General features: G+C 37.2%; 1 protein-coding gene across 1 annotated transcript; it reads left to right on the top strand.

The window, feature by feature from the left end:
- The first annotated feature begins 341 nt into the window (after nucleotides 1–341).
- Nucleotides 342–21,074, top strand: LOC104281407 (cAMP-specific 3',5'-cyclic phosphodiesterase 4D). The gene is made up of 10 exons (XM_009879391.1): nucleotides 342–389; nucleotides 8,022–8,115; nucleotides 11,639–11,811; nucleotides 12,768–12,866; nucleotides 12,954–13,118; nucleotides 14,853–14,952; nucleotides 18,698–18,852; nucleotides 19,254–19,376; nucleotides 19,876–20,058; nucleotides 20,664–21,074. Exons 1-10 carry the CDS (start codon nucleotides 342–344, stop codon nucleotides 21,072–21,074), a joined length of 1,551 nt encoding a protein of 516 aa, XP_009877693.1.
- The last annotated feature ends 1,039 nt before the right edge of the window (nucleotides 21,075–22,113 follow it).

Genomic DNA, 22,113 nt, shown 5'->3' with positions numbered 1-22,113 from the left:
CAGCTGAGCATCTTGACATACATTATTCATTAAGTCCTTGTGCTCAGGAAATATGCATATCCCTAGCTCTTCAGATATTTCTTCAGCTCGTACAATATGTCTCTTCAGCATTGCCTCTGAATGCTTGGAGTTCTACAAATGGTATTTATACAATCGGAAGACCACACAGTTGGATTTCATTTCAGCATGTCTCCTGTGCACACAGTTCTTGAGAACCTGAAGATCAGCAAAAAGAATTAGGAGCGAAAAGAAGGAATCCTTATTCTTGGAAGTCTTTTGCAATATCAGATAGCAAAGAACTGACTAGCTTAGACTGGCAGTATAGGAAAAAAAAATTAAAAATGCCTGAGGCAAATTATTTACTCTCAGTTTCTTGGGGCTACATAAAGGTAGGATTTTGTTTTAACATTTAAAAAATGTGATTTGTGGTGCATGATTGCATGGTCACTGGATAGCAAGAGTATTTGTGGGTGATGTGACTATGGGGGTAATATGAATATAAAGTTAAAAATGAGAAAAGCAAGCCTTTGTTTAGCAGTGAGAATTAACTGCATAGTATACAGTCTTAAAAACTGTTTTGAGAGTTTTAAAATAATGTTGCTTCAATGCTTCAGACCAAATCTAAAGCCAAAGAAATTCAGAAGAGTTTTGTGTTCTTTCAGAAAAAAAGATTGCTGCAAAACTCTATTTCTACACATTAAGATATTTTTTATTTAAAATACCCTTAAAAGTGAAATACCGTGCAGTAAGAGAGATTATGAGTAAACAGGCTGAGGATAATGTGTGTAATGCATGACTTGTACTGGTTTAAATAGCTAAAGAAATGTGAAATGATCATCGGTATGATCTAGCACAGTTTTTGGTACCTTGTGTGTGTGTGTATGTGACAGCTTATTGATTAAAACACTGGACACTGTCATCTTCTAATATTGATCTACATTATTATGTAGAGCAACATTGAACTAGCTGGAAACTGCAATACTGCTAGAAAATGGAATTAAATAAGCTTTTATCTCTTTAATGGAAAAGTTTTGCACCAAGGACTTAAATTAATATGCCTGTCAACATACAGAGCTGCAATTCACTTAATATAAAATAAAATATTTGGGCTTTGTTTTAGCCCCACTTACAAAAAAATGATGCTGTCTTTACAATTACCAAGTGTGTAAAAAAAAAAAAAAAAAACACAAAAAACTACCCCTAGAAACAAAAAACACACACACAAACCCCTCATCATCCTGTGTCTGACATAAATTATTCTTCTAAATCATTCTGTTTGAAAGAAAATTCTAACTTCTCCTGAACTACATAGCACAAGTGTTGAATTAAATGGAAAGATAATGTATTACATTCACACATGACAGAGTCTCTTATGCTTGCTTATACTAGTACCTATTTTTATCATAGATTATTTTTTTTTTAAAATAGAAATCTAAGACCCTCATTAGGTCATTGTATCTGATTAGGTCACTGTGACCATTTTCTGCTAATGTAGAATTGTTAACGGTATATTCTCAAGGATTTTGATCAGTCATCTCTGAAAAAATTGGACCCCGTTATTCTAGCTAGGTGGCATTCTTTTCTCATTTAACAAAAAAAAAAAGGTGAAATTACTTTCCATTCAGCCAAAAGTGTGACGTTTATTGTAATTTACTTAGAAGTATTTCCTGAATTTCCAGGCAGCTGCTCTCATGTTCCTAACAGAGAAATTCAATCACTGGTCTTCAAAAAATGTTCACTCTTACTATTTAGCCTTTAAAAGTGGTAGATTTTTTGCTAATTGAAGCTCAGCAGAAAGCATAGTAGCTGTAATTGATTACACATGGTAAAAAAAAGTCCTCTGTGTAGACAATATTCTTATACTGTCTATAGCCAATGGTTTTAATTAAGAAGCTAAAAAGTACTTGAACACAATTTTAGTACAGTGCTTTTTGACTTCACAGTACACACATTACAGGAAAAATATGAAGAGAGGCAAAGAAGATCTGCTTTTTACGAGATAAAAACCAATGATTTAGAGTATTTATGAAATTCTAAAGAAGAATGAAATGGGTTAGTCTCAGAGATCATTATATATGTTTATATCTCTTACTATACATATATTTCTGTACTTTCTGTATGTTTCAGTCCGTAGCTTATTATCTTCTGCTAATTATATCCTGGAGAATGGTGGTGGAGTATTTACTCCTGTCTTTCATTGAGTATCTTTCCTTAAAACAATGAGCACCACTATCACAATGCCAGGCATAAAGATAGGCACTATAGCTTCCATATAAAAAATAGTGTGTGACCTTGATATTAATTAACCATGTGGGCTTCCAACTTAAATATTTAGTTAAGAATGCTGTTTTGTATTTAGAATGCTGCTAAAATCTAAAAGGTAGTTTTGCATTGATAAGTAATATAAACAGAAGCCTTACTGTAATTTTTAAGTCTAGCCTCTTTCAAGTTCCTTGTCTTGCTTTTGTAGAATACAAGACTTTCCAAATCCAGTAAAATAATAATGGTTTATTCTTTTCTAAGTTGATAACATTCATATACATTTCAGAAAAATAAAAATGTAGTCATTTAAGTTTAATGTTCCAACTATTGAATGAATATTCCATGACTATATTCTGTTCATGTAAGCTTTTTGAAATGTTACCTAGAAAAGAGGCTGCCATAAAGGTTGAAACTGGGATCTCCTGACATGTGGATTTGGGAGATAGTGAAATGAAAGGCTCCAGGTGCTCTTGAGCATTTTGGTTTCACGCTTCACTGGGCTTGAAGCTCAATTAACACTCAGCTGAAGGACAGGCAGTATGGGACCTTTTGGTCCATGGACTACCTTCTAGCCCTACCTTCAACTTCTGTGCTGGTGCAAAAGTTTGTAGTGGAGGCAGCTTCTTTAGAGTCCCTGGAATGCAGCAGATCACCCATTCATCAACACAAGAGCTCCTACCAGGACAGGACATCTACACCAAGGCTGGTTCTGCATACTTCCTCTCCCAAGACAAATAACTGTGTATTTATTTAAGGTTTTTGTTATTGAGTCAAGAACTTTATATGAAAAATTGAAAATGTTCTAAAGTGTAATCAATAAACCTCATATATATTAAGCATGCAGCCCAAACTTTTTCATGGCCCTGAACTGACTCTAGTTGGATACGTGGTATGTTTTTGGAGTACAGACGCAAAGTCAGTCTAGTGTAGATGCAGTCAGTGCTCTGGTTGCCACGTGGGAATGTGGTTACTGAAAAAGTTTATCGAAATGTTTTCTATGTACCTTGCTGATATCGGAAATGTACCCTGTTTTTTTTCCTAAAAAAACCCCCATGTGTATCTATCCTAGGTTAATAGGGTAATGTATATGCAGAGATGTGCACACACTGGGCTTCAGCCCAGAAGGACCCAAATTGCCAACCTCAATTCCTTATTTTTAACCTATTCTTTGAAGGTCACTACTATTAAGGAAATTGTTCTTGTCTCATCAACGTATGCGCTTTTATTTTCACATATTACTGTTTTCCCTGTGTCAGATTTCCTAGGCTTTTAAAGGGAGGTAAAAGAGCACATGTACTTTTGTCACTTTAGGAGATTAATGTTTCTTGAATATTGTACCTGTGTTCTGGGCTCCTTCTATCCCCCCAGTTTTTCATGCTGTGAGTAAAATCATGAAAATAAATAGAAACAAATAATTTTGCTTAAGGAAATATTTTTAGGATTTTTATCAGACTTTACTCTTTTGTTGCTGTGACATCAGTATTCAGCAGTGAAGTGTAATTGACTTAATGGACATTTTATAGCCTGTCTATTTCCAGGGGGAGTTTCCTAGACTATAGCCAAGGGCTGTGATATTCCAAAGGGATATAGATGTGTCATTTTTCCAATCTAGCAATGCGTAGTCTTAACATGGGAAAATCTTTCTTTCTGAGGAATAATGCAATATATGCATAGACCAAGCTTCCTCCTCATGCTGAGCTGACAATATCATAATTAAAGTGTATGCTGTAAATGTTTATTCATAATAAAGGTTTTGATGCATTATGATTGATTTTCTTCAATGGGAAAAGTACATGGCATTCAGATTTTTTAAATCCTTATTTAAAATATTTTATTTGACATTTATTGTTGGTGACAAGGTTGTTTCATGTTTCATTTGACTTGTTTTGAATGAAGCACTAAATGTTTCTGAGAGGACAAATGATAAGCGTATGGACAGTCTGCACAACTTGCAAGCTCTTAAGAGGTGTCTGCTAGATGACTGAAAGAAATTTACCACAGATCTTGTGGGAACTGTGTGAGAGTTCAGCAGAGGTTATTAAAAAGTCATTGTGCAGGGATGTATTATGTGGAAAGTTGATGTGCTTTGAAGCAGCAGCTACGTATGGTTGCACTTGGGCCCAAATGAAATTTTTGAGAAATAGGTAAAACGGGGAAAAAAAGTAGAGGCTTTGGGTTTGTTGTTTGGGTTTTCTGTGGGTTTTTTCCTTAGAAAAAAAGACTTTTCTTCCCCAAAGGACAGGTTTTTAAACATCAGGGGATTAAGTAACATGAATATATGCTAGAACAGCATGTAATCAACAAAACTGTCTGAATATCTCAATCACTGTTCATCTCTTGTGCTTTTCAAGGGTTTTTTTTTATGTTTTCAAAGAGCATGACTGTTCTCCATCAGAAATGGCTGTCTGCACATGGTCTTCATTGCTTTCAGTTGGGGTGACAGTTGCAAGGCTTTGTCACACAATTCAAACACCAAAACAGTTCTTTCAGCTCAGGCTCAGTCCAGATGTTTTCCAAATACATCAACTAAAGTTTTAGAATCATAGAATGGTTAAGGTTGTAAGGGACGTTGAAGATCATCTAGTTCCAAGCCCCCTGATGTGGGCAGGGACACCTCTCCCACTAAACCAGGTTGCTCGAAGCTCAATCCAACCTGGTCTTGAACACTTCCAGGAATGCGGCATCCACAACCTCCCTGGGCAACCTGTTCCAGTGCTTCACCACTCTCATGGTGAAGACTTTTTCCTTATATTTAATCTAAATCTACCTGGTTGCAGTTTCAGGCCATTGCCCCTTTCATGTATTGGAAGGCTGCTATTAGGTCACTCCACAGCCTTCTCTTCCCTAAGCTGAAAAAACCCAGGTCCCTCAGCCTTTCCTCATAGAAGAGGTTCTCCGCCCTTTTAATCATCTTTGTGGCCCTCCTCTGGACCTGCTCCAGCAGATCCATGTCCTTCTTGTGCTGTGGGCTCCAGAACTGGACACAGTACTCCAGGTGGGGCCTCACTAGAACAGAGTAGAGGGGGAGGATCGCCTCCCTCGACCTGCTAGTCACACTGCTTTTGATGCAGCCCATGACACGGTTTGGTTTTTGGGCTGCTGGTTTTTGTTGCTGTGGCATCAGCAACATGTGAAAGAGTATGAGGAAGTCACACTGCTACAGTTCTTCAAAGCCAGAGGCTTCTCCAGTTGAATTCACTGTTAGCAGGAGGGCCTTGCAGAAGCTGGGGGACTTCTCTTACCAGACACCCATGCTCAGCAGCAACGCAAACTTCTGCTGGTTTTGTGCTGATAGTTGAGCTTTTGGATTGTGGTGACTTACAGGGTGATGGGTGGTGGGAAGAGAAAGCTTTGCATCAGACTAGTGGGGAACCTAGCATTAGAAAAGACTGACATGCGCCTTCCGTTTGTTGTGGACATCCCTATAATAAATATTTAATTGGAAATTCTTAAAGAAGTTATACTCCTTAAGTTCCACAAGATAATTCCCAATATGCAATATGATTTGGAGGGAAGAGATAAAAAAACAAACCCAAACCCCTTCCTATTTGGTATGTCAGGAAGCTACAGAAAAAGTGTAGTGCAAACAAATGCCAATTTGTTCTCCTTTCAAAGCTGGGAAGCTTTTAAGATTGTTCCTGAAGACTGTGTACCAGTGATGGCTAGATGGTCTGTTTCCAAATTGTGGAATGTGACCCAGAAGTGTTGCTCTGCAACAAAACAGGATGACAGAGTTGGGCATCATCTAAAAGGATTTATTAGGAAACAACAAGACAGACAAGGACCTATTTAAGTTGGTATTTGGTGAACTAGCTGGATTAAATTAAGGAGGAGAGAATACTCCTATATGTGATACTTAATTTAAAACTGCGTTTTCTGGATATCATCTGGATGGCAAGCCTTTCCATGAGATCTTAACATTTTCCATTAAATAATTCAGTTTCTAATCTTCATGGGTGCAAAAGGAAAAGCATGCAAGTGTGACTACAGTGTGTTTCAATTGTGTAAAGACAGGGTTTTAAAAACATTCTTAGAATTTCTGGACCTGTTACTTTACCTCTTGGCAAGCTTGACTTGTTTTTGTAACATTTGACCTTGGCAACAAACAGCAGACCTCACTACGGAAATTGATACTGGTTTCATGCAGAATGTATAGCTCTGTAGTTCATAGTATGCATAGCTGTATTTGCAGTATAGTTCTAATTTTCAGAAATGTGTTAAGCACTTGCTAGCACACGGCTATATCTGACATCAAAGCTGAGCCTTTGACTTGTGAATAAAGTAGGACTCAGTCTTTGTAGCTTGGGAACTTCCTGAGCTGATGACATGTCAAAATGACCAGAAAATGCAATTGCTAATGGTTAGGGTGTTATATTAGAGGTAATTTTTATTTGGCACGCTGTGAGCAATACAATAATTGATGAATTACAAAGACATTGTGAAGAAAATTACACCTTTCACTAAACAAGGCCTCTTTGAAGAAAGGGCTTTGATTCTAGTGGGATGGAAAGGAGATGGTTAATGTTTAGTCTGGTGCTTTGTCTCCTGTAGAAGTACAAATTACTAGTTTTCAACACAGAGGAATGTTTACAGGGATATATACTAAGGATAGGTGTTGCTTGATGTAATACACAGTTATCACCAGGCGAACAAGGCGAAAGCTGATTCTGAAATGGCACATATCATTTGGCTTTGTTAAAGAGAAAAGATGACTGAGAAATCTAATTAAAGGAAAATATACACAATGGGAGGCAAAATTCAGTAGTGAGGGATGCTAATTTACATTGGCAAGAGTTGTCTGAATTGCCCATATATGTTGCTGAGTTCTGTTTGTTGACAATATCAAGGGAGAGATACAGTCAGTGAAAACGCATATAAGATAGCTAGACCTGCGTTATGTAATTAACCTGTTGAACACAATGCCACAAGATACCATTTAACCCTGGAGTGTAGCAAGAATCAAGAAAGGCTCAATGATGAGTACCTAATCAATTACATATTTCGTGGAGTGTTAATATCCACTTCTGTCGTATAGAGTGCCTAGAGTAAATTGCGAACTCAGAGGGAAAAGGTGTTTCTGCAGATGGGTGTTTTCTGCTCCGGTGTTTCATACAGATACTGATACTTTTCTGAGACTGTGGAATGGTGAAATCATTGGGCTGATCCAGTATAATTTTAAGTTAGAGACAACAAAAGCTACTTCTATTCATATTGGTGTGTAGGAAATCAGTAAGATATTTCGATTGTTTCGAGCAGTGCTGTCAAATATGTTTGAACAGATTAATGATAAGAGGTAAGATAAACTTGAAATGTTAAAAAATGTGCAAAAATTGCACAAAGAGATCAATTAACAAGTATGATAACAAAACCTTGATTTACATAGAACCCATAGAAGGGGTCCTATGTAAATATATTTGTATTTTCTCTCCAATTTAAAATAAACATGGAAAGATGGGAATGTTTATTTGTGCATACATACGCCTTACAGTTTTCAGTTACTATTAGGAACCTGTGCCTTAGTAATAGAATCACTGTGGAGTATATTAGGATATTAGGAATTATGTTGTTCAAGCTATGAATAAGTTACTAGGGTAGGGGGATGTTACATTTGATTTTTGCTTTTATAAATATCTTAGTTTAGCATATATCATTAATATCATGTCCTTTCCTCAATAATAAATTAACTGCATTTTCTTATCCTAACTAAAATACATCATGATGGCTAATTTTATGCTGCTTTGTTTTGTTTTGTTTTCCAGTTTAAAAGAATGCTGAACCGGGAACTAACCCACCTATCTGAAATGAGCAGGTCAGGCAATCAGGTCTCAGAATATATATCAAACACATTCTTAGGTAAGCCTATGATGGGAGGTAACTTTTTTGCCTTTTGCGGTGTTTTGTTTTTGTGTTTGCTTTTTTTTTATTTCTCTTTGGGCTGTGATAGAGTTTAAAAGCAAATAGCTTTCTGTATAAATTTTCTGTTTTCACAGACTGTATGTTTAGTATCTCATTGGTTAGCGCTTGAGCAGAGCAATCATGTTAGATCCATTTCCTCACAACTTAATTAGTTTGTCTGTGTGGTTTCCCTGTGTGTGTAATTACAGCTAAATACTCATATACATATTTCCATTGCATTACACTTCATTACATCAATATTACAACTACTATATTGCTAATGTATTGAGACAAGAATATCTAATAAATTAATTACGTATTAAAAAGGATTCTTCCACTCATTTTCCCTTATGAAAGTTACTACGAAGAGGTTTCAGTGTTCTAGAAGCGCAGAAGCACAAGTAACCTCATAAAATCTTGTAGCACACAGTTCTGATGCTTTGGTATTCCCTGCTTGCACATGAGCAGATAAATGAATACAATGGAGTCAACATCTGAACAGACTGCTGCCAGGAGAATTTGTATGGCTCCAGAGCCTGATATGGTGGGATGTGAGCATTAAAAAAAGCCTGAAAAAATATTACAAAGCATTTACTTCTTCCTCTGTGGCTTTCCAGAAGGAAGCATATATATTTTTTCTTGCTAAACTGGTGAAAATGAATAAAAATTGGTTCCATACTGTTGATTTTGAACATGAAGGTAACGATAATATACAAATCTCAAACATGTTTTGAGCAAAGCCCTTACTGCTTCATAAAGACTGTACATATAAGGGAAGGCACAGCTGAATATATCTAAATTATCGTAACATGTACTTTAAAAAAATGCCAGTCATACTCGTAAAGATACATTTTTTTTTTTATTTGTGTGAGATACCGTAGCTGCTGCTTTTATGTTTTTTGAAAGAAGCATGTGGGTTTTTTAAGTACGTTTCATCCTACTCATCACGTTATCCTAAATGGATGGCTTAATGCATCTGTTCAGTTTACCAGGAATGCAGCAGCATGCCGGAGCACTGCGGCACAGCAGGGTTTCAGACAATAAAAAAGAGATGAGCCTCCGACATGGAGAAGCAATACTGCACAGCTTCAGGAACCCTGAAAGTCAGTGTGTACAGTTGCCTGAGAAGATGACCCACTTAGGCTGAAAAGACTGAGAAAGCAGTTTCTCTTTGGGCTCATTTTGACAAGTTAAGGAAAAGCATCTGTCAGCCTTTCATATGAGACCTCAGTCTTGAGCAGAAGGAGGGCTGGAAAGGCAATCACTTCTAAGTTGCTGAGCCATGGGTACTGTTTTGTGGCTGCATGGAAAACTAGGATACTTAAAATTTGTAGGTACAGGAGGAAAACAACAGGGAATTCACTTCATCTACAGAATTACAGTTTAAATAGAGTATTTTCAAAATATGTAATCTAGGTATATAGGTTCTGAGAAACAAAGTGAAGAGGGAAAATATTCTGTCCCTAGAAAATTCTGATGAGTCTAGTTCGTCATTTTTTAATATGTAATCTATCTCTTGAACATCTACCGACTTTCTCTCAATTGGAAGTTTGGAACATGTCTTGAGAAAAGCATGGGGTTTTTTTGTGTTCTACTTACCATTCACAAAAAGAAGTTGACCGAAGTAGGGCTGTATGACATGTATGAAGTTATTCATAATGACAACAAATACATCCTTGTGTAAGCATTAACGCTCATACATTGTGTGTAATAATATGCAAGTTTTTTATTTTTCAGTGTCATTAACCTGTTTTCCTATGAATGTAAAATGTAGGAGAACCTGCCAATAAGCATAGCACAATCAGGGTCAAAATGGCAAGCTGTCTTTTCTCGATGTTCAGACGGGTGCAGGATCCTTTGCCCTGTGGGCCCTTAGTTACAAAAGCAGAGGCAGTCCCATGGAATTCCTCTGGAGATCTAGAGTCGTTCAGACACTTCCTTTCACTTGAGTTAGTCTGACAGCTTGGCTTATGAACCTCCCTTTGATGGGTCTAAACTCTGTGCATATGACCAAAACCATAAACATCAAAGCACAAACACGAGTGGCTGCTCCTCATCTGTTGTCAGTTTCCACCAGTCAAGAGCTGCCGCACTCCGCCTCCCCCTTTTCTTGGTTGTCCATATGAGGAGGATGGTGAAGTATCGCTGGGGCAATTGGGGAACTCAGCGCTGCGGGCTAAAGCTTGGTGACATTTCCACAGTCTCTGCTTCACTGTGATCTGTTTGGAATTTGAGGTGTCTGGTAAATGTGACTGCTAAGGGGTAATTAAAAAAAGATAAATTCCAAAAAAAAAGAGAAAAATTAAAGAAGGAAACACAGTAATCAGAAATGGACTTGCTGGCCTTGTCTGATTTCAGTACCTTTACTGAAAATGACTGTTGCAGGAAGGAAAAAACAGACATACGTTTTAAAAATCCCTGAGTTTTTTTTCTGTTTTTGTTCTAAGATATTTTTTAAATCATAGATTTTGCTAGGCCTACTTTAGAAACATCTTTTCTGGATTTTCCTTGTTTTACTGAAATATTCCTTGAGGACTAGAAAAGGTACAGTTACATTTCAGCAAAGAAAAGATGATTTGGAGGAAGTCATTAATACTCTATATTGAAATATAGCTTAAATAAGAAGAATAAAAATCAAGGCAAAAAAAGTCCTAGTAGGTTTTGCAGGACAGTCTGTTGTTGCACTAACTGGAGTTTCTTTGGGGACCACCGATGTACAGTGCTCCATAATCCCATCCTGTTTCAGCTGGCAAGTTTAATCCTTGTCTAAAGTTTTGCTGGCACATACGTTGTTGAGGTATATGAAATGATGCTGCTGGTACTGTTATGGAGGCAAAAGCCCAGAGCAAAATGTTGAGTTTTAGTAAAACAGTCCTTTTGTCAGCGATGCGTACTCTGGTTGCACTGCATTGCTGCAAGACTCTACCTCCAAAGTGCTTGTAGATGTGGCTGGCAGAAGGATTTGAGCTGTACAGTCGTAACACAAACAGGACCAGTTCCCAAGTACTAGGTCTTCAGAGTCCTGAAAGTGTTTTTTAAAGGTTTAAATGAGATACTGTTCTGACTGGTATCGAAATACAATTTTAAGAGAGTGATTTCCTAGAAAACAATAAATTTAAAATTTTCTTGCAAAATGGAAGCTCAGATTTCTGTTGAGTTGTAAAAGCATTTTTATAACAAAAGGATTGACCTTCTCTAGAGCACTAGTGATACAGAAGCAGAACTCAGTACCAAGTCATATTTAAAGCCAGTTCAAAAATAATGAGACAATTTGTGAAATAAAGATCTGCTCATAGTGAGACATCAGTTTGTGTTTATCTTGTTATGTTTTTACTGCTCTTGATATAAAGTATCTGTTGCAAAACCTCCTAACATAAAAAAAGTTTTGTTAATAATTACAGTATCTATGAACATGACAATGAATTTTATAATATTTGTAATCCCTTTTAAAATTATTCTCTTTTTCTTCATTCTTTTGAAGACAAGCAACATGAAGTTGAAATCCCTTCTCCAACACAGAAAGAGAAAGAGAAAAAGAAGAGGCCAATGTCACAGATCAGTGGAGTCAAAAAACTGATGCACAGCTCCAGCCTGACTAATTCCAGTATTCCCAGATTCGGAGTTAAAACAGACCAAGAAGATGTTCTCGCCAAGGTAGACAATATACGAATCCTTGAATTCAAACCACTGAATTAAAATAGAGGGTGGATTGGTCATTTAATACCATCCTCTGCTTGTAAACATTGATTTAAAGCTGTAGCACCAAAAGCTGGTCTCACCTGAAATAATGAAGTGAAAGAATAACAAGTAAAATCATGATCAGACCATAAGGGTTAACTTCCATGTGGATTTCATCTGAAACTGGAATGTAAATTAGCATCTTTGTATCCATTAATAAAGCTGCTTATCCGTAAGTAACTACTGAGGAATGAAGAGTGAAAATATACTGTCACAGGAATGAAAATTTATAGCAGCCCTATGTTTTTCAAAAAAGCACAACTATGTATAGCATTAGAGCTATCCTTCCAGATCCTCTCTTTAGCTGTATCATTTTGCATACATCATTTATGGCTTTGTTTTTAAAGACATTTCCTATGATTTTTGCACCAGCAGCTAACTAGTTGGCAATAATGTAAAAGTGGAATAAAGTGACTGTTCGTTTAATTTTAGAGTTTTTCATTCTGAAATGTGCCTATCCTTATGTTTTCAGGAATCTCCCCCTTTATTTGAGGAGTGTTTCTGAAAACCAGGGAGATAGCAGCAGAACCACAACATCTTTGGAGGTTTCCTCCTCACTGAACTCTGCTGTCACTGGGCAGTGAGATAACGAAGTGTGTCAGTTCAGCTCCTTCAAGATACTGTAGCATTTTTTCCTTGCAGGGGCAATCCAGGAAAGAGGCACTAGTGAATTAAAAACTGAAAAGTCAGTGCCTGCAAATTCACATATTGCAAGATTAGCAGCAGCCTCCCCTGTTCCAGGGTGTAGCAGATAAAATTCACAGTGGCAAGGTTTGACTCTTCATGAATCTGCTGTTTGTAGTTGTTTCAAACAAAATTCACTGGAATTCATGTATTGGTTTTCAATGTGCTGTTGCTTGATTCTGCTCTAGGAACTAGAAGATGTGAACAAATGGGGCCTTCAGGTTTTCAGAGTAGCAGAGTTATCTGGAAACAGACCTTTGACAGTCATCATGCACACCATTTTTCAGGCAAGTAGGAGCAGCCATTCTTTTTTTTTATCTTGGAGATTTTTCTGTGCTCTGTCATCTTAGTTTTTTTCCATTTTTCTTTTCTAGGAACGGGACTTGTTAAAAACATTTAAGATTCCAGTAGATACTTTAATAACTTACTTGATGACCCTAGAAGACCATTACCATGCAGATGTGGCATATCACAATAACATACATGCTGCAGATGTTGTCCAGTCAACCCATGTCCTGTTATCAACCCCAGCATTAGAGGTAAACTACACTAAGAGAAAGGAGTGTACTAAGACTCCTTTAAGCTAAATATTGAAGATCTCAGAGTCTGCAATATTTTTTAAAGCAATCTTAAAATTTATTTCATGAACTCTGGTCTTTTAAAGATATTTTGTGAGAATCAAAGCTTATTTATGTGTAAATATGGCGCAGAAAACATCACATCTCTTTCTTCTAAATCATGCAGCTTTGTGTTGTTGTAACCTTCTTCGTTGTAACATAATGCCTAACTTCTTTCAACCACCCTGTTATTAATACTTCATCCTGTTCTGTCATTATTTCCTATGTGGGATTCTCAATAACCACCATTAGTGGAATTGCTTAGGAAAGACAGTGATAAAAGGGAATTCCTTCAGTAGATCCTTTCTGGGTTTTCCCTTGTGCATATATATTCTGGTCCTGAAAGGCTACTTTTCTGTTTGTTTCACCAGCAGAGTGGAGAATGTACTAAATTTTCACTAGGCTATCTTTTCTTTTCTTTTTTTCATAAATATTTAAGATTTTTTGGGGAAAAAAATAACATTTCATATGTTCTTTTCTGATTAATTATCTTGTTGAAAGTGTTTAAATCTCTGAAGTAGAAGGAAGAAAGATGGAGATAACTTCACCTTTTTTAACCACAATTCCACGTCTTAGTATAGCAAACATTGATATATCCCAGTAAAGGGTCAGAAAAAGGCAGATTAGAAGAAGCAGTTGAAATTTTTGTGGTTCAAAAGGATTTGCTCTCATTTTCAAGAAGGGCTGCACTTTGAGTCTCTTTCATATTGGCCAATCTTTAATGTTACTGGATGTTTCTGGTTTACCCTCTTCTTAAAAAGAGGGTTATCAGTGGACTTAAAGACTGTTGGCAGTTGGCAGGTCTCAATCCTAAAAGACTTGGGCATTCTCTTGAGAAAGATTCAATTCTTGATCTCAAGCAGAAAGATTAGATTATGTTGTTGAATCACCACTGGCTTCACCAAACAGCTGAGCTGGTCATCAGTAGCTTTTTTTTTTTCTTTTCTTTCCCCAGATCAACTGTTTTTCATGGCCTTGTTCTCAGCAGAGTTTTAGCCAGTAAAACAGCAATGTCTGCCCAGTGCCACTGGTGACCTATGCATTTCTGAGCTGTTCTTGTGTTCTTGGTGAATTATGAAAGCATTTATATGATGTGGGTGGTTGAGACAGCATGGGACTAGGGCCAGTCACATGCCAAGTCCATTGCAGTTCTCTCTTCCTAATAATCTCATACACAAAAAAATTAGTAACTGTTAAGTAAGATGCCTTGTAGCCTGTCACCATCTTCTGTAGCATCCTTTAGGAGATGTGCATCTTTCAAGTGTAGGACAGTACGCAGGAGTCAGGCTGAAATTTTTAACTTCAATTTATGCTCTAGGTTAGAAACTGCACTTAGTGATCTAATCTGTAGTTAATGATCTGATAAAGGTGGATTTATTTACAGACTGAAGCTGAAAAAAATGAAAAAGCTTCAGTTGTTATGGAATTTAGTGATGCTGTCCCTGTGAAGTAAGGACTATTTTTCTATGGCCAAACCTGAAATTCTACATAATATACAATTTTACAAAAGGTTCATATAGCCTATGTATAAAATCTCTTGACATTTGTGATACATTTCAAATGTGCTTTGCTTGTTCAGGTCCAAGTACAGTCTTTTTAATTGAAAACACTTTTCCATTGATTAGTGATTGTCGTTTCTGTTTCATGATTTTCTAGGCAGTGTTCACTGATTTGGAGATTCTTGCAGCAATTTTTGCCAGTGCAATACATGATGTAGATCATCCTGGGGTTTCAAATCAGTTTCTTATCAACACAAGTAAGTTTGATGTCCAGTTGTTTTCTCAAAAATTTGCTGCAGGATATCCACATAGCACCTGAAAAATACACAGTTCGTTTCTATTTTGCTTCTATCTGTAAATTTTGTCAGTAAATAGACTGATGTTTGTATTTTAAAGTGGATATTATTTTGCATCTCTTGTAACTTTAGAATTAATTTATATTGTAATTCTTGCTAGAGGGTACTAAGACATGAACTATAAACCTGGCACTATTTCAATGTATTGGATGTTAGCTCTCCTGGAAATTAGTTGGTTTACATTAAGTAAAGTTGTAGGAGAAAAATGAAGGAAGATTAAATAAAAATCGGAAAAAGGACAACAACAATGTTTACATTGGAAGCATATTATATAACCAAGGATAGCCATACTCCTTTGATAAATTCAAAAAACAAGCTGCTTTTTAGCAAACAGACTGGCAGTCCCATGTCTGTCTCTCCCCAGCTGCTGTGCTTGCTTTCTGATCTCTTCATACTCATGCCTTGTGGACTGAATTTTATAATTGCCTCAGACTGTCTCTGCAGGCAATGGTAAAGTTTTGGGTTTTTTTTTGTCGAGTCTGTTGCTGGCACTCCATGTGTGGAGAAAAAAAGCCTTAATGAAATAAGACCCTAATGTCATCTCCAGATTTGAAACCCAGTGAACTTATTCTGCATTCCTCAAGGCGTTCTCCACAGTGTTGCATGAACCTCTCCACTCTCTTTAATCTTCTGCTAGAAGAAAAACGCTATTAACTTTGTTGAACCTGATCATGACACGTTTACTGAATGGTTTGTTGCCCAAATGTAAACTGCTTTGATTTCAGTGCCTTATGTTACCATTAGAAGTGGACAGCACATCGTAGGTCAGTGCAAGTTCTGTCATACGGCGTCATTTCCTTTGCCATCTGACAACTTCTCTTTTTACGATAACTGACCCAGAAGTATAAAAGTTGAAATGATATTAATAATTCAAGCATGTAGGAAGAAAAAACAGCAGAAATGGAAACGTACCTAGTGTGTCTTTGACCCATCTGGTTGCACATTTATAGGTACTGTCATTTCTGCACTTGGGTGAATCTATTGCACCGGAGCTAAAATAGCGTGACCCCAAATCAGTGTTATAGTTTGATGAAGTGAGCACCTCTTCTAACTCATTGCTGCTGTACATTCAAATAAGTCCTCTGCTCCAGTTTAGCCTGCATCTAATTTTATTTGCCTTAATGGCTTGAGGGCCACCCTATAGTGAAATGCATTTTGATGACTCATCTGCATGGAGGAGGATTGAGATTGACTCTAGATTTCCGGTGCTTTATTAGTAACCAGTACAGTTCAGCAGCATGGTATAGGACAGGAATGAATCAAGCTTTATGCACAAAGCAACATGAAGTGGGCATATATAAGTAAAGTTTCTATTTGTTTGTTTAATCAGAAATTACGTATTAGGATATATTGGTGGCTCTGAGGTGCTATGGGGAAACCACTGAGTTGTTTGGGTTTAAGCAGCATGACTGGCTAGTTGAAGGGGCCAGTAGTCATACATAAAGCTTTCACTTTTAAGCAGTTAGATGAAATTGAGCTAAGATAAGCGTTGATTATGATGCTGCCTATTTAGAGGCTTAGAAGAAATGTCTTGCTTTTTTCAGTTTAGCTTTTGACAGAGAAGGCTTCCACGTCCGTCAGGTAACATTGCTAACTAGAACTGCTGTTGCCAAGCTGAAAGAGACGCAACAAAAGGATTTTATCCCATTTGAGGAAACTGTAGGGACAGTGATAAGGACCATCTAATTTAGGTCTCTCAAATCCTCAAGTTTTCTAACCTCTAAGAAGATCATTTCCTTCCACCTAGTTTTGTTTTCCAGTGAACTTTACAGTGTATTAACATTTCACTAAGAAGTATAAGAATACATTTTAAATACATTTTAATGAAGCATACATTTTAAAGAAGCATAATAGACTTAAATTTACTTGAAGTGTATATGTATTTGCCATATTTCAGCTGATTTATTTATAATTATTCGTGATATTTCTGAATATTGTTTCCATGTTTAAGGATTTAAAGTCTGTTATACAGTTGTCTAAGAATGAGATCCTTCTTGAATGCTGTTAAAGAACAAACAATTACAGATTGTATTAGCATCAGAGGAGATACTTATTTGATCACTGTAACTCTGTCCTTTCTGAAAAATACGCTTGAAGCTTATAATGTGCTACACAGAATTAGCAAGGAGGAACTTCCTTCCATTTTCACCCCCATGACAAAGTTGAGCACATCTTAGCTCTGTCTGTAGCTCCAGCCCTTCCAAAGTATTCTGGCAATGTTGAGTGTTTTGCAGTTGAGCTTCATCAGAACACTGTTTGAAAGGAAAATAAGCTAGTGTCTGTCTTCTTTGTATGAAAAATAACACGTAGGGAAGCTTTGGAAATGTTCTGTGAAAGATGAAAGAGATCATTTGACAAACTTGTTTTTATTTTTCCTTTTGCTGTTGTGGTTTTGCTGCCATAAGGAAAGGTAGGGAAAGGGTTTCTTGATCCAAAAGTTCAATGTATTCAAGACAGAAGAGGAAGACAGCAGGAGAATGGATAATGAGACTAATGAAGTCTGAAGAGCAGAGCTTTTACGAGCACCCCATTGAGCCAGAGGGATTTTAAAACAAAGCTGCTGTAAAGGAAGATAAAGAGGACAAACAGTAGGATAGATGGACGTATGGTTAGATTTAGGATAGAACACCTGTAATAAATACAAGCTAATATCACATGTGACAAGTGTTGAGTGCATAAGAAGTATTTGTTTTTTAAGACAGATTCATTTGCAAGCTATGTCTTTAAACATGTGCAAGCTGACTGTGGGGTATCCCCCAGCAGAAGCTAAGCTGTGCAGAAAATTGTCATAACTGTTTTATTTGTCAGAGCTGGCTGTTTATCAGGTAGAAGCAGACAAATGCAGACCTTGCATGTGTGCCTTAGCACAAGCATTGCTAGGAAGGTGCGTGTCAGAGCCATGTAGAGAGACCGAGTTTTGAATGCTTCTGTGGGGGCAGGCAGCATTACAGCATCAGGCGTTGACCATGCTCGAGTATGAGGCAGAAGGCAAAGCCACCGCTTGCACTCTCAAACCACATGATCTTCCAAAAAAAAAAGACCAGTAGCATAACTGTTACATCCTACCAGCCTCCTCTCAAAATATCCACTTGTCACGAGCTAATGACCTGTAAGCCTCATTGGTTCAGCACCTAGGTGCGTTAACTACAGAAGGAGGTGGTTTGAAGGCCAGGATGTGTGCTCTCTGCTGAGCTTCAGCAAAGCCTCAGCTGCATATTCTCAGGTCAGAGTGCCGGATAGTTGCAACTTGAGTTAAACAGTCGAATTTTAGTAGCAGCGATAGAGGGAGGCATGAGAAAACATCAGAGTCTGTTTCAGTTTAGTTGTGTTTATGCGTATAATATTTTCCATGGGACCTCATGCAGTTATGAAAATGTACTCTGAAAAATACCTTCCTTTTATAACTTGCCACTCCCGGTACATGTACATGATTCACTGCAAGGTGTTCTCTTTATTTTCTTTGCCTTGATTGGTTAAAGCGTTCAGTCATTAATTCTCTAACTTTTGATACTGTGTGAACTACAGGAACTCCTTCTAAAAGCTCATCTGTAAATCTTGTTATGAATGTAATGATTTTGAAAAATGTTAAGGGATTTGGTAGAAGCACAGGTTCTAGTAACATTCTGCCCTGCAATTGTTATTGCAGATTCTGAACTCGCCTTGATGTACAATGACTCATCAGTACTGGAGAATCATCACTTAGCTGTGGGGTTCAAGCTGCTGCAGGAAGAAAATTGTGACATTTTCCAGAATTTGACCAAAAAGCAGAGGCAATCATTGAGGAAAATGGTCATTGACATTGTGAGTTCTGCTTGAGTGTCACTCTTCCGTAGTGCTAGCAAATAGAATAATAAAGCACAGAAGCATTTTATGATAAATTACATGTCATTAGACCCATAACCAGTGAAGTAAAAGTTCAAAGTTTTATTGCATCTTATCCAAACATGAATAGTGGGTTCTTTCTGATCATTCTGAGCAATTCTGAACAATCATTTTGTCATGTTCTTAAAATAACCAAAATGAAAATTTATTCTTTTGGACACTAGTGGCATGTAGGACTCAGACTTTTATAGTGTATTCAGACGTAGGAGTTATGCATTCCCCCCAGAACTGTTTTGTTTATGTGCTTTCAAACAATTTAAAAAAAAAAAATCAGTAGAATAATTTGCATAATATTAATTTATTTATTTGTGTTTTTCAAGGTACTTGCAACAGACATGTCTAAGCATATGAATCTACTGGCTGATTTAAAAACTATGGTTGAAACCAAAAAAGTGACCAGTTCTGGTGTCCTACTTCTTGATAACTATTCAGACAGGATTCAGGTAAGAAAATTCATCTGCAAGTGGTCACTTGTATTAACTTACATCCTTAATAACGTTGGTCTACCCATTCTTTAGCATGGGTGAGATCAGCTGTCCATTCTCACACCATGGCTCACTACTTTTCTCTACATGCTCTTATGTTTCACGACCTGTGACGTACCTGGTTTGGTACTGAGTGACTCTAAGGGAGTAACAAGGTGCTAGAGTACTTCTGGACTAAATAAGTATATGGCCTTCCCTTCAGATTACCAACACCTGATTGGTGTTTCTCTCAAAGATAGTCTGTCCCTTATACAGGCAGAATCAGCAAAGGAGAGGTAGGTCATGTCTATTACTGGAAGTGAGAAAAACACCCAGGCACATAAGGTTTTGCTATTTAGAGTAAATCTTGCTCTATATGCATTTTTGAGATTCCATTTCACAGCCACCAAAAGTGTAAATGGAAAAGGATCTGGTTTTCTCTAGTGTAATAACATCACACGTGTTCCATCTATTTTAGGTTCTTCAGAATATGGTGCACTGTGCAGATCTAAGCAATCCAACCAAGCCACTCCACCTCTACCGCCAGTGGACAGACAGAATAATGGAGGAATTCTTCCGTCAGGGAGATCGGGAAAGAGAGAGGGGAATGGAGATAAGTCCCATGTGTGATAAGCACAACGCATCTGTAGAAAAATCACAGGTAATTGATTTGAGTAGTCAGTTAAATAACACAGGATGGCATTTTAATAGACACGGTCCATGTCTTGATTTATTTCTGAATGTGCTGTGTCCTTTTTTCCTCCTAGTTAATTCAGTTCCTGAGTAGTAAGTGACAGGAGCTAAGATTTTTACTGTGAAAACATAGTGCATGGCAGTGTGTTAGCTGAAGGGATTCCATCACTGTCATGACCTGCAATCTAGAATCATCGAATAGTTTGGTTTGGAAGCATACAATCAAATGTGGGTATTGTACACCTTCTCATTAAGGTTTCCTTCAAAAGCAAAATTAAATATAAAGCAGCTGTTCAGCTCACTAGATGCAGTGGAGTTGTTTGGAATGAACAGGTCATTTGAAAACAAGTCCTTTCCAATTCTTTATCCAATATTCTGAATCTGACTTTCAAAATGTAGAAAGCCCTATTTACTACATGAAACAGCGTGGCTTTCTTTCAGCCACCTTTAAGGGTAGTGCATCTAGTGTCTCTCTGTAGTGTTTTATTTCTCATACTTTGCATGACTTCTAGGCAGAGTTGCTTATTTCTTTGTCAGTAAGAGCTCATAGTAACTTTTTATTATTTGAAACAGGTGGGTTTTATAGACTACATTGTTCATCCTCTGTGGGAAACATGGGCAGATCTTGTTCACCCGGATGCCCAAGATATCTTAGATACACTGGAGGACAATCGAGAATGGTACCAGAGCACAATCCCTCAAAGTCCCTCTCCTGCACCTGATGATCAGGAAGAGGGTAGACAGGGCCAGACTGAAAAATTCCAGTTTGAACTAACACTGGAGGAAGATGGTGAGTCAGATACTGAAAAGGACAGTGGAAGTCAAGTAGAAGAAGACACCAGTTGCAGTGACTCCAAGACTCTTTGCACCCAGGATTCAGAATCCACTGAAATTCCTCTTGATGAGCAAGTAGGGGAAGAAGTAGAAGAGGAGGAGAACCAGACGGAACCTTGTGTGGTAGAAGACCATTCTCTAGAGACATAACAATGAAGATGCGGTCTCTCTCTGCCCTTTCCTTTTTTTTTTCCTCTCTGTTGGTGTTTTTTGTTGGTTTTGGTTTGGGGTGGTTTTTTTGGTGGTTGTTGTTTTGTGGGATTTTTTGTTTTGGGGTTTTGGTTGTTTTGGTTTGTTTGTTTGTTTTTTTAATTAGGTAATGGTTTCCAAAGTGTATGTCATATGCTACAACCACGGTCACAACTCGCTGTCATCTGCCAGGACGTTTGTTGATCAAAACTGACCTTGATGACTCAGTTTGGCACTCAGGAATACTGTAACCAGAATTTTCACCTCCATGGCATCAGAAAGCAGGGGGAAGAATATCCATAAACTACATTTTAATAAGCTCTCCATTTAGCAGATTTGATTAAATAAAGCAAATGTTTTCAGAGGAAAACCAAATGCCAACCAAATGCTGGTATGCTTTGATAGTTTTTGAATTCATTGTATTTCACAAGCAAAGCATTGGATAATGTTCATCGTCAGAGGAAACAGACAGCAAATAAACTGAGGTTCCTAGTGGAAAACAAATGCACATAAACGATGGGACACAACATGTTTCTGTTACCAATAGGAAGATGAGCTGTGGAAATTGCGTAATTTTCTAATTTCAAGTCTTCCTGATATGTGACTGAAAAAAGCGTGACCCAGTGGGTTGCACTAACCTCTGTGTTTTGTATAGTATGTAAAAGAGAGGTCTTTTGTAGAGCTTACTTTTGTTATTAAATGTACTGAGGTATTATATTTAAAGAAAAACACTTTCAGACTTCATCTGCCACTGGTTAATTTTTTTCCAAAGAGTAACTTGCAAGTTTTTAGTACAAATCTGTGCTACACTGGATAATAATTATAGGGGGTTTTTCCCTTTTCTTCTTTGTTTTGCACCTTAGAATCTCATGGTAATATTGAGCTGTAAGTCTATTGTTTTATATATGAGTGAGTTCCATGAATATCCTTTATGTTACATAAAACTGTTTTAAGTATGATAGCTTTTTAGCTTGGTTTTTTTTTTTTTATCACAACTTTC

This window comes from Apaloderma vittatum, unplaced genomic scaffold (genome assembly GCF_000703405.1).
Source record: "Apaloderma vittatum isolate BGI_N311 unplaced genomic scaffold, ASM70340v1 scaffold14412, whole genome shotgun sequence".
NCBI lineage: Eukaryota > Metazoa > Chordata > Aves > Trogoniformes > Trogonidae > Apaloderma > Apaloderma vittatum.
The sequence above is the reverse complement of the archived record's forward strand: the minus strand, read 5'-3'. Positions and strand labels throughout refer to the sequence as shown.

Excerpts from the sequence above, each read along its gene's own strand:
- LOC104281407 (XM_009879391.1), top strand. The coding sequence starts at position 342 with ATGCCTGAGGCAAATTATTTACTCTCAGTTTCTTGGGGCTACATAAAG. Across the intron at positions 390-8,021 it reads TTTCTTGGGGCTACATAAAG|TTTAAAAGAATGCTGAACCG; the intron begins GTAGGATTTTGT and ends TTTGTTTTCCAG. Across the intron at positions 19,377-19,875 it reads ACTATTCAGACAGGATTCAG|GTTCTTCAGAATATGGTGCA; the intron begins GTAAGAAAATTC and ends CATCTATTTTAG.